Genomic DNA, 13,228 nt, shown 5'->3' with positions numbered 1-13,228 from the left:
TTTACAAAATGTATTCATAAATATATATATACATTTTTTGTTCAGTGTGAGTTCATCGACTCGACGTAGCTAGTTCATGTCAGTTCATGATGAGATGATAATTTTTCATACGGTATAATACTGTCAGGACATTAATTCAGTTAATAAACATTATACTTCAGAGCAGTGTTCATAAGGCTACAGGGACATCTGATGAGCCTACATAGACATGTATAAAGGCATTTCATTCATCTTTTATGTGTCAGATGTGTTAAAGTGTGTTACTAGGGCATCATGACACATAATTCAATCACACATATTTTGTACAACAACTACGAAATAAACACGTGTAGTTTCTCAACTGCTAACAATTAATTTGCCTTATAACACTCTTATGAATATGCATGATAATGTCACTTTAGAGCTTTTTAGAGCTTTTGAATTAAATGCCGCTGATTCCGCTTATAACATCTTTACTTGCACCTTTGACCATGTCATGACAGAGCTAGGTCATATTTTCACTTATGAATGCTTACGAACCATTATATCCCTCTCATGACACAACTATACACATTCTCTTTGCTTTTAACAGGAAACGTCATATCTCTACCTATGAATATTTAATAACTTCACAGATCCACGTCAGGACCAAGCTATGTTTTTCTCTACTCGAAAGTTTATATTTCTGCTTATAATATCTTAATCTTTATAAAATGAAGATATATCATTGTAATAACATCTTTATGAATACATATGACCATAACATGACAGAAAGTCAACTATGTCCTTAAGCAAAGGTTATTATTTTCGCTTACGAGATTTAAGGTCAAGTTGACTTCACTCTTGTAACCAGAGCGTCATGACACTTGTAATAACAGGGTTATTGTATATTTTCTCTGACCTTCAGTTTTGTACTATGGAAACCTACGACCGAGTGTAATAACACAGCTGTGTAGTTTTTCAAGCCCAATTAACTGGAGAATTTGACTTATGTTTATAATCACATGACCATGTTTATATATATATATATATATATATATATATATATATATATTTTTTTTTTTAACCCATATCATGCTTATAATCTCTTTAGAGTCACATTTGAGCACTTTTGGACTAAACAGACCATATTATTTTTGCTTATAATGTCTTATGAATACATATGAACATATCAGAGGGCCTTTTCACTACATTGAATTTCATATCTGAACTTTTTCTAAATGCACATGACAATGTTATGGCCAGGCTGGGGTTATTCCCCCTAATTCTTAAGTCAAGTTTTATATTTGTCTATAACGTCTTCATGAACACCTATGATCATTGATCACTGACAGAGTTCTGTATCTTTTCTGTCACTATTAAGTCATGCCTATTTCTGTTTACTAGATTGTTATGAATGTCTATAAGATCCCAGTGTCATGGTACTGTTATACACTGCTTTTAGCAATCGACCATCTTAATGACAGCTGATGCTAATTGCAACAAGCCAGATAAACATCTACGTACCATGTCGGAGATCAGGAAGAGTGACGTGACATACGAAACCTTATGTAGCTTTCATGTAACCTTATGAACCTTGCTCTCGGGTATAGAGTTGCTAAACATTCAAATGTGTGAAAGGAGTGTAACCTGTGCTAAGAGACGCTACCTGTCGCTCTCTTGCTCCACCCACGCTCAGGATGCACCAACTATACTGAAATGCCTGCAGTATAAATGCGTCATTAAGTGTTTATTATAAACCTCTCTACTCAAGAAGAGTCACAACAAATATGGCGTTTAGCCAACTTTTAATTCCTCATGTATGTGAAAGATGAAGTGGGGCGTTTCAGTTTTTTTTATCTCCAGCTAAACACGCACACACGCCCACACTCGGATATGTCCTGTAGCTGATAACAGAGAAGGGAACTGGAACTGGAGGATCAAACGTAGCCCACGTTCCAGACACGGAGCGCCCGGTCATCCTCCAGACGTCTCAGCCTCACTGTCGTGTTTAGTGTTAAATCTCCTCCAGGTCGTGTTCGGTGTCCGTCTTCTCGATGCTGGAGTCGGGACGACGTCACTGTGGAGCGTCTGCTCTGAGACTAGAACTGTCCCTCCTCTGTCCATCCTCCACAGACCAGTGACTGACGGTGATCTGCCCCTCGCTGTGGCTTCACTTCAGCCTGTTCTCTTCTCTCACTGTCCTCATTCTTCTGCTTAGGCCTCTAAAACACACAGACGCACACACACATTATCATTTATTGCCTATGAGCTCATGTAATGAGACAACAAGACGGTCCTGCTGCACCGCCATGTACCATCTGAATGAGCAAACTAACAGAGGGGGACGCAGTATAGCGAGGTCTAAAGGATCATACACAGAATATTCTCTTCGCTCAATATAAAGTATAATATAGCAAAATATACATTTCAATTTTAATAAACACCTTGTACAATGAAGGATCATGTATAAATTATACTATAGTCTCCAGTGGGACGTCTGATCAACAGATAACTTGTTGCCAACTTGTGAAAGAGACACAACAGTCTATTAAAGGAGTTCCTGGGAGGCCAGTGTTTCAGATATGAAGCAGGCGGTGCGATCATGGCTCCAGCGTACTGACAAACCCTTCTATCTAGTGAAACTCGTGCATTAGTGTAGGAGGGCATTATATAGAGAAATAAAGGCAGTGTTTACTCTCAGGACTGTGTTCTGTTATTCTGCACAATCAAAAGTCATGCTTTAATTCGAACACCCATTTTATTTTAATCTTTTCTCCTTGCATAGATTTAGATCAAATTTGATCTAACATGACTATTCCAGCATGATGAGTTATTGACATCTCAAGTAGTGTTCATAAAAATACATTACACAGTCATAAGTGTCAAAGTGTCATGTCGTGTGTAAATACACAGCTTTATAGGTACTGTATGGTGAGTTAGAGTCCCCACTGTCGCCTTCACCCTTGGCTTGCTCATCAGAGACATTTCATTATTATCTAGACACATTTTTCTCGCACATACACACTTCCATACATTTTCTTTTAAAATTTTCTTTTTCATTTTTGTGAAGCTGCTTTAAGACAATGACCATCGTTAAACAGGCTATAGACATGAAATTGAATTACAAGCTGATTTATTCAGTTAATAAACAATGCAAACACTATTTACTTGTAAGCAGTGTTCATAGGGCTACGATACCTACATTAACCCTATATGACAAATGACACTTATTAACAATTTTTGTTTTTTGTCCAATTTCATACAAAATGCTTCTTTTTACAATTTTATTTAAACTTGTTGCGTAGGCAAATTCTGACAAGTCATAACAACCATATAAGACCGGCAGTTAAAGCTACATGTACTGCACAGGGTTATATCTGTTTTTCACCAGCTCGCCTGGGATTTATTAGTTTTTACATCTTAAGACCTTATGTGCCTTGTGTTACGTGTATTTTCTTTGTAAGTTTCATATTTTTTGCTTATAACAGAAAATTCTTTATGTGTTTTTCCTCTGCCGTGAAATAAGACACGAGTGCAGAGGGCCGGCATTAATCACGTCGCCAGTCACTAAACTTTCTATTAAAGGAAGAAGGTCCAGGTCTAATAATAGTCCAGTAAATGTACTACGAACATGTTGCTCTTTTTTATTTATGCTGAATTTCCTAGCTTTTAAAAAACATTCTGTTATACTTATGGCTTTTACTGCAGCTTAAATTAAAGCCTCAGAAAAGAGAGAATCATTTAAATAAAAGGAACAAAACAACCTCAAAGTCTCGGGTTCATAAACTGTTATTATATGGTTTGGCCAGAGTCCTCTTTCGTGTTTGTTACGTTTCCCCACCCACAGTGAAAGGAGAACTGCGGAAAAACAGGATACTGGGTTATGCACTTTTGTTTTAAGACGTGCATTCTTTTATATGTTTAATTATACAGTATGTTTCTTTGTCTTTATGACATTGACAATAATAATAATAATAATAATAATAATCGAAACTTCAGCTCATTACAGTGAGCTGTCAGTGAGAGTTGACTCATGCATCCAAAATGATCAGAACTAAAAACTGTTGAAAAATGTATTCATTTTTTATGAAATATTTAAATTTTTAAATCTATTTTATTTATTTCTATCATTTTCTCATGCTAGTACCTTGGACCTAAAACCTTCCCAGGGGTTAGTACATCATGAAAACCTTTCGAAAAATATATATATTTCTGGGCATACTAGTTTATTGTCAAGCAATAAAAATGTAATCTATCAGCCATAATCTGTGATTAATCACGATCTCGACCCTGGATTCTCAGATCTGAAAATTACCAACCAGAGAGGCTGAGCCGCCTGAGCCGCGTCTCCCACGATCATGATTAATGAGTGTTTCGCCCTCACAGTTTACTGATGAGGTTTGTACTGTTAATATGATCAACTATTTTTTTTCCTGATGAAAAAGTTCTCTTCCATGGGGCGGCGTCATAACTAGAGAGGGGAAAATTATAAGATGATAAAATAGTACACAAAAAATTATATTCTTCATTATAGAAATTGACATGATTAGATCAATTAGAGGTCCTGAATGTCGGTCAGGATTCATCTTCGATAAATTGCCCAGCCTTAGACACCCCTGACAGGGGCAGTGTGTACAAACGGTAAACCAGCTTTGAAGACGAACCACACGTCTGGTGGGAGACCATCAACAAACTGTGACGAAGGGGATTTTACAAACAGGATTCGAGAGTTGGGTTCAGTGGTGGTTCAGCGTGTCGTGGCTTCGAGAAACTTATCGGAAGGTCAGCAGTTCAAGCCCCAAGTTGCCACCGTTGTTTCGTTAACCCTATCCGCTCCAGGGGCGCCGTATAACGACTGACCCCACGCTCTGACCCCGACTTCCTAACACGCTGAGTAATGTACATGTGACAAACACAGACTGAACTTAAACTTAACTCCTTGTGATGAAGACGATGTTGAGTTACTCTACCGACATGTGCAGTTTGAACAGCCTCCGTCAGTTCATAAAAATGTACGCCTACGTTTTGGTACAGCGAACACATTTAATTTTATTGTGATTTTAAAATACAATAAACAAAACAAACTTAATTCTGCACTAGATTTTATAAATTGTCGGTTAAATTAATTATTTTTACTAAAATCCATTCATTTACTCACTCACTCACTCACACTCTACACTGCCATCACAGCGCACACGTGCACACACCATCTCACACACTCATCACACTATAGGCAATTTGGACATACCGTTTAGCCTAATCTGCGTGACTTTGGAAGGAAACCCCTGAGGAAACCCACCAAGCACGGGGAGGACAAACGCAGCACACACAGACCCGAGGCGGGACTTGAACCCAGACCCTGGAGGGGAAAGTCGACAGTGACACCTTTGCTTAAGTTATTTCCAATGTATTTACGCTATGTCTCCTACATGCGAACGAGTTCCTTTCCGAGAGCTTGTTCATAAGTCCAATTTGTTCATAAGTCCAACAAACATTGTCAGCGATTGCGTGCCGAAGATTCAATGATTCATGTTAAAATAATGAGCAATGTTTACCATCTTGCCACCTCTCTTCATTCTCTCAATTATTTGAAATCTTCCCTCCATCGTTATTGTTTATTGCTTTCTTGGCTGTACCAGCTTTATCACTGCTGCTTTTAGGCTTGCTTCAGGACATCCTGAGATGCACGCTGCATGCCGTCATAATGTGCACCGGACATGTGATTTTAACTAAACATTTCGTATCAAGTTCATAACTTGAATGTTTGTATATAGGGTACTATAAGATAAAGTGACTTTTTTGTAGTACATAAAAAAAAAAGATATAGGAGCGTTTTTTTGGCGCACAGACATCGTTAAGTTTGGACACCTGACTACATCCTTCTCTCAGATCCTCTGTACCAAACAGGAAAATGTTAATGAGGATCGCAGCTTGCTTTCCAGTCACTGTTATTATTCCTGGCTTTAAAGAAACAAAGAAATAACAACAATGATCATTTTCTGTGAGCGTCACAATGTCCTCATTTCCAATCAAACCTTCCTCTTTTAGAAACGTGAGTCAGGTTAAAGCGTCGCTCTGAAACACCTCGAACTTCAAACAGTGTTGTTGATTGCCAACAGGCTGCTTTTACACAAAACACAGGGAGGAACGCGATGCATTAAAAGGGAATGTTACACAACAAGCTTCTTTTTTTGTGGTCAGAAAAATGCAATAGATTTAATGATGTAAAACTTAAAACCACTTCAAAGAAACTTTTATTCTATTTCTTGTTTTTTTTTAACTCTATAAATACAGAGCGCATTAAGTCTGCTTTCAGAGCCGGTGATCGAAACTCTGTGTAATGTGTAATCCTGCAGGAGGTTCCTGTTTCTTGTCACGCTGGGGGATTTAAAAAAGCTCTAAAAAGATCAGAGTGACGTCGAGTACTTTGTAAATTAAGTTTAAAAGAAATGTTTTCCTTTTGAGTGATTAGAACAGAACGCATGCGAAAAAATATGAGAATATGTGAGTTCTGATGGTGCGTGATGGGACGCTGGGGTTGGGTGATATGACGAAAACATTGGATTGGGATATTTACATCCTATATGTTTTACAATAAATAGCTTTCCTAACAAACTATATATATATAAAACTATATATACAAAACCATGATGTTGTGTTTCACCTTTATTACATGATAGGTTTATTGAAAAACTGCACTAACACCAAAAATAAGTGATTATTATTATTATTTTAAATGCGCAGGTTTAATGCGTCAAACAGAAGTGAACATCAATAATATCAAATCAGCTGCTAGTTATTTTTTTCATGTTAAGCTTCACACAACACAACCCTCAGGAGTTTCTTACTTTGAAGCTACAATGAAAACAAACTGCATTGACTTACAGTCGGACACACACCCAGATACTGTGGTTAGGAGTCGAGCTGCTCCTGCGCGAACATACCAGCGTAAGGAGCCGACAACAACACTGTCGTCTGGCTTCAGATAACACCCTCATCGCGAGGTACGGCGTGCAGCTGATCAGAATGTATCTGGCTCTATGTGGAAAAAATAATTGCCCCCTAAACATAATAACTGCTTGTGCAACAAATGCAGTCAAGCACTTTCCAATAACTACCGTATGCAGTTTTTAGAAAGTAAATGTGTCCCTCGCTCAGATCCATCACAGTCTGGGAAAACAGTACTGAACCTTATTCCTGGATTAACCTGGGATAGCTATGGAGATCCTGGACAACATGTCTAGTATAAAGTAACCTAGTCTGACTTGTTACAAGCGTTGTTATGGTTACGGTTTGTGCGTGACAATATCCAGCTCTTCATTTCAGCACAAACAGGACTCAGAAGGTAAACCTTGTTTTTTTTCAAAATAAATCAAAATAAAACACAACACAAGCTTGACAGTTTCCTGGTTTTTAAAGTCAAAGGTTAAAGTGATGCTGTGATTCACTCTAATGCAAACACGGAAGGATTTTAATGACATAAGAGTGTCCCGGTACTTTCTAGTACCGGTACTCAGAACACCTGGATGCCTGGAGCAGGTTGTGTTTGTACAGCTTGTCTACGAATTTAAAAAACTCAAATAATGAAAAATCTGCATTTATTTCCAACATCAGATGCAGAAAGTTTGTTAAAATCTAGTTTATTCAGTATAGATTTTGTTTGGTAGCCTCAACTGAACTGTATTGGGAATTATAATTTTTTTTTCATTAAAACATCTGGAATCATGTTTATATCACATGAAGCAGCACAGTGGCCTCGCACCTCTACGGACGTGGGTTCGATTCCCGCCTCAGTGCCTGCGAGCATGTATTTTGTGACAGACTCCAGTTTCCTCCCACAGTCATGCAGATTAGGCTAATCTGTGTTTCCAGAGTCCCCATAGTGTATGAGTATGTATGTGTGCGAGTGTGTGTTGGATTGGCGCCCAGTCCAGGGCAAGCCTCCTGGTATCCCCCTCAGGACCTCCCGGTGACCCCGTACAGGATAAACGCTGTAGAGAATGAGTGAGAGTGAGTGACACCACATCCTTATGAATGAGCTGTTTCTATAGCGACTGGGGATAGGGGGGGGGGGGGGGTATGTGAGAAGAAAGCGGTTCACCCCGAAAGCTTTCCCGCTGACTCTTTACCAGTTCACAGCTTTTATTCTGTCACCTCTGAAACCTTGCCAGCTGTGACAGCTGTCACGTCACTCTGCCACATTTCACAGCTGAGTAATGGCTCGTCTGTTTCTAACTGCAGTTGTATACAGATGTAAATCAGACACACAGCCGGGCCTCTTTGCTCTTCCTCAGCCTCTGCTTCAAAGCCGTTAAACTTTTATTGCATTCATTTGCATTCACACTGGACTACTTTTAACTTTTTTTCTGTGCATTTACAACAACGATAATAATTAAAAGTTAAAGTTGATTTGAGCCATCTCTCTGATCATGACTTACAGTACAATGTATGTATTGTATAATGTATTAAACGAGACAGATCTGTTCCCTTTCTTCATCTTAATCTACCAACAGAACAAAGTTATGCCTGCTTTTGCATTTTGTGTTTCGATTTTTCCAACAAAAAAAAATAATAAATCCTGTCTCAAATTGTCAGTCACTACAATACACACAAAAGTCTATTCAAAAAGACAAGTTTCCCATGCTGTACTAAGGACCTGCGTTTTGTGTGAGTGTGTGTGTGTGTGTATACAGGCTGCGCAAAGCCGCAGAACATTTTGGTCGCATGTGGTTTTGGTGACAAAAGCAGGCCGGGTTGCATGACAGAACAGACCTGCCTGCGTCTCTGTGCGTTCAGTATTCTTTGTAATGTGAAGAAAAAAAGAACTTACAATTAAAAATGTCTCCACGGCTGAAGATCTGGTTTCTGAGTTCGTTCTGTTCTCCTTATTAGATCTCTTTATTACACGTTTGTCCTGTGCTTTTTCTCCACCCAGTTTCTCCGAGTCACTGAGTAAACCACCCGTTCGCTTGCGGTCACTAAAAGATGTGTATCGTCGGTGTTGTGCAGCGGATGAAGCGTCATCATCTTCAGGCGTCCTACAGACACAGGATATCTGCTTTCTTATTTTACGCCTCGGTTCTTCGTTTGTTCTCCGCTTTACTTTGTCTTTGTTCTCTCTAAGAGGGTTTTTCCTCCTGCTCTTATTTTTTAGGTTCATTTGTGCTGGATTAGAGAACGGCTTAACGTCTGTAGATTTAAAGGTGTAAGGAACAGGGATGCACGGATAAGCGCATAAAAACCGAAATCGCCACGATATTGACCTTCGCAGTTGTTTCGAGTGGAGAGATGGCACTTTATTACAAGTGATTTACACATTTGCGGGAATTTATGTTTTGGGACGTTTAAATAAGTATTTACATTAATAAATTCCCAATTAACAAAAAATCCTCTTACGAGATGATTTGTGTCATTATTTCCTGTTAGCGTGAATACCAAACGGTGGATTTTATAATTACAAATCGTTTATTGGTTTTAAAATAATTGCAATGTGTTTTTTTTTTTTTATCAAGTCCTTCAGCCCTAGTAAGGAATAAACCCCTCCATATATCTGCTGATGTCCACGATCTTTATGTATTAAACAATGATCCGTTTACTGTAGCTATAATTGGATAAAAAACACACAATGTGTTGTTCTTTAAATAAATAATTTAAGAAGAATACACACTTTAAGACAGAGTGGCGACAAAAACGTTACAATTCATCACATCACCGTATAGTTGATTAGTTTCCTACACCAGCATGATAACACTGAGTGTGTGTGTGTGTGTGTGTGTGTGTGTGTGTTCTTCCTTCTCTATGTCGCCCTGGACCTTGAGAGTGACTTTGATAACACTGAGGCTCTCTTACTGTAGCTCTGCTCCAGGTTCCTCTTCTGGTATCCCAGGTGCCTCATGACCTCGCTGCAGTAAGCCTCGACCTGGTTCACCTGCTCCACGCTCAGCCTCTCCCTCCAGGCGAATATGGCCTCCTTGGCGTCCCGGGCAGAGATAAGGAAGGGCTTGTCTGAGGAGTAGCCCTGTCCTCGTGTCATGTTCATGACGAACTTCTCCAGCTCCGGAGACGAGTTCAGGTTGGTGAAGCGGTACAGGCGGTGCAGCTCGCCGATGGGATGCAGCACCAGGTCCTCGTAGCGGATGTGCAGGTAGTTGCGCTTGAGCCACGCCGGCGCCCCGTTCACCAGGAGCATGTCGCTGAGCCAGTAGTCGCAGATGAGCTCCATGGCCCCGGAGACGTAGCTCTCGGCGCGGTTCACCCTGTTCCCGGGCGAGAGCAGCCGCTTGTACTTGTCGCTCTGCTTCTTGCTCCGGAGGACCTGGATGCTCTCCCGCACCAGCGCCTGCTTGGACTTGAGCCTGGAGTTGTGGACGGCCCGGGGGTCCCGGAACAGCTGGATGATCTGTAGATTGAGCGTGGGGTCCCTCATCAGCGGTACGAGCACTCCCAGGTCGAGCACTCGGACGTCCTTGATGACCACCACGGGGTATTTCCTGCACTCCCTCTCCAGCTCCCGGATGTCTCTGGGCGCGCACTTGGCGCACACGTCCCCTTGGACGAGTCCCACCTGGTGCTTGCTGTAGGCCGCGCACAGGGGCTGCGAGCAGATCACCTTGTTGGTCTTCCAGCCGAAGATGAAGGAGGTGCTGATGTTGGCCGAGCCTGCGTACAGCCTGAGCACGGAGAAGTCGCAGCGGAACAGCGCGTTCATCATGTCGCGCACTGCGCCCTGGAGGCTCCCCGCGTCCCCGGGGTACAGCGTCTGCCACATGCTCCACATCGGCTCGTACAGGTAGAACACGTCCGGGTGCTGGTTGAACAGCTCCCCTAGGAACGACGAGCCGGTCCTCCAGGTGGCGTGGAGGTAGACGTGCGTCCGGGTGCGGTTGGCGGGCCGCGCGCTCTCCTCCGCCGCGGGCGCGCTCGCGTTCCACAGCGCCATGGAGCTCTCCAGGTCCGGACACCGGGGCTGCTGCCGCCGCTGCTGCTGCTGCTGCTGCTGCCGCTGCTGCTCCCGGGCTCCATGGCGCACGGAACCGCCGTGGTAGTCCAACACGTAGGGGATGAGCAGCAGCACCACGGAGTAGCCCAGGATCAGGAGGATGTACTTCTTCTGCAGCCGCCGCTTCATCTCCCTGACGGCGCAGCACAGACTCTCCTCCACTCCTCTCTCCTCCACTCCTCTCCTCTAGTCTAATCTGTCTCTCCGTCTCTACACAAACACCATCTGGAGGCATGTAGGGCGTGGAGAATAAAAAGGCTCTTAAACCACGCCCACATCAAAACCATCAACAACTTCACCACAGACCACGCCCTCTTCAGGTGGAAAAGAAACACTGCAGTAACAGTTACATTGTGTCCAGACATACAGTATACTCCTGTACTGTACATACACTGTATTTATTCCTTTTTCCTTTCATCTATTTCAACTCATTTAAGTCCCCTTCTTCTTTATACCACTTTGATACTTTGTATCCATTAAAATGTTTTTTTTTTTCTTTTTCAAGTTTCAAATTCAAATGATATTTGTTACATACACGGCCATACACAGTAAGATAGGCTAAAATAGAGAAAATAGAGAAATAAAATATTAAATGTGATTTTGTCCGTAAAACTTACAATATTTAGAAGTAATAAGATAGAATTTAAATAGAAGTGTTTTTTCTTTTTCCTTTCATTTATTTTAACTCATATAAGAAACACACTTATTTTTTTTCCACTTTGATATTGAGTCTCTTAGTTGCCCTTAAAACCCAGAGCATTTTAATCATTATCTTTTTTTTTTTTTTTTAATAAACATTTACAGGACACAGGATTGTGCACTATAGAGTAACTTGTAATGTGCTTTTTTTTCCAGCATAACCTACTGTAGGCAATATGATGAACTGAATTTAATTAAATTTTAACCAACCATACAAAAATGATATAAAATGTAAAAAATAATCACACAGGTAAAGGATTAGATCATGCACAGAAGATTATGTGTTTTTCTGGTTGATTTTGATTGTTTCTATGATAAAACTAAATAAAATAATAATAATATGCTAATTTTGAGAGTGCTACAGTTTTGGAACATCATTCCCATAAAAATAACACATTATAAAAGTAATAATAACTTTTGTTCTACCTGACATATCCAAAAACCCAAATACACAGTTTGAAGTCTGAAGCTTCATCGTTAACACACGCCATCAAGGCTTCTATATAAGTGCATACTATAGGTATATATATATATATATATATATATATATATATATATATATATATATATAATCTTCACCGACCTTTGCTGTGTTGCTGCCAGGGATCCGTGCCACTTGGGTTTTAAGGGTTTTATTCCCAAAGGAAAATTGTATAGTTACAGCAGCCAGTTCACATATTACACAACACGTATAAGCACCAAGCAAAAATTGCATTGCACATTCCATATCATTATACTATACATGTGTAGTACAATATATTCTATATTCTATACATTTTACATTACACTCTCTCACTACTCGTCTATGCTGCTTTATCCTGTATACAGGTTTGCAGAGCTTATCCAAAGAAACTAGGGCACGTGACAGGGTACATCCTGGACGAGGTGCCAAACCAATCCATCGCAGGGCACACACACATACACACACTCACACACTCATTTACACACTGTGGGCATTTTGGGAATGCCAATTGGCCTAAACTGCTTGTCTTTGGACTGTGGGAGAAAACCTGAGTTCCCGGATCAAATCAACCAAGCGCAGTAAGAGCATGCACACTCCATGCAGAAGGTTCAGACTTCAAATTGTGTTTGGGTTGGGTTTTCTGACATGTCAGGTACAAAAGTTATCATAACTTTTTTAAAGGGTTAATCTTACCACTGCAGGAACATGGGAATATCACTGACATCTATAAATCTCAAAATGAGCATATTATTACTATTTTTTGGTCACATACTGAACATATTAATATTTATTTCAGATAATATTTTTATTTCAGATGTTCAGTTATTTATTTTGCCTATTTTGTGCTGAAAAAAGGTTATGTCACTCTGTACTTCACAATCCTGAGCTCTCTTTATATATATATATATATATATATATATATATATATATATATATATGTTTATTAAAAAACAGTAAAATAAATAAACCCAGTGATTACACACGTGTACATTAACAACACCACGATTAGCCAAATTAGCCAAAATCACGTGTGTTAAAAGCTGCACGTGCCATTTAATGTTCTTTTAAATGTAATATTAAAATTGGGACATTTATAAACTTGTGAT

General features: G+C 40.1%; 1 protein-coding gene across 1 annotated transcript; it reads right to left on the bottom strand.

The window, feature by feature from the left end:
* On the bottom strand, positions 1 to 11,157 carry chst7 (carbohydrate (N-acetylglucosamine 6-O) sulfotransferase 7). The gene is made up of 2 exons (XM_053498534.1): positions 9,811 to 11,157; positions 1 to 2,183 (listed from the first exon to the last, which is right to left on the bottom strand). Exons 1-2 carry the CDS (start codon positions 11,087 to 11,089, stop codon positions 2,176 to 2,178), a joined length of 1,287 nt encoding a protein of 428 aa, XP_053354509.1. The 5' UTR covers positions 11,090 to 11,157; the 3' UTR covers positions 1 to 2,175.
* Positions 11,158 to 13,228: the final 2,071 nt, after the last annotated feature.

This window comes from Clarias gariepinus, chromosome 6, assembly GCF_024256425.1.
Source record: "Clarias gariepinus isolate MV-2021 ecotype Netherlands chromosome 6, CGAR_prim_01v2, whole genome shotgun sequence".
Lineage (NCBI taxonomy): Eukaryota > Metazoa > Chordata > Actinopteri > Siluriformes > Clariidae > Clarias > Clarias gariepinus.
The sequence above is the reverse complement of the archived record's forward strand: the minus strand, read 5'-3'. Positions and strand labels throughout refer to the sequence as shown.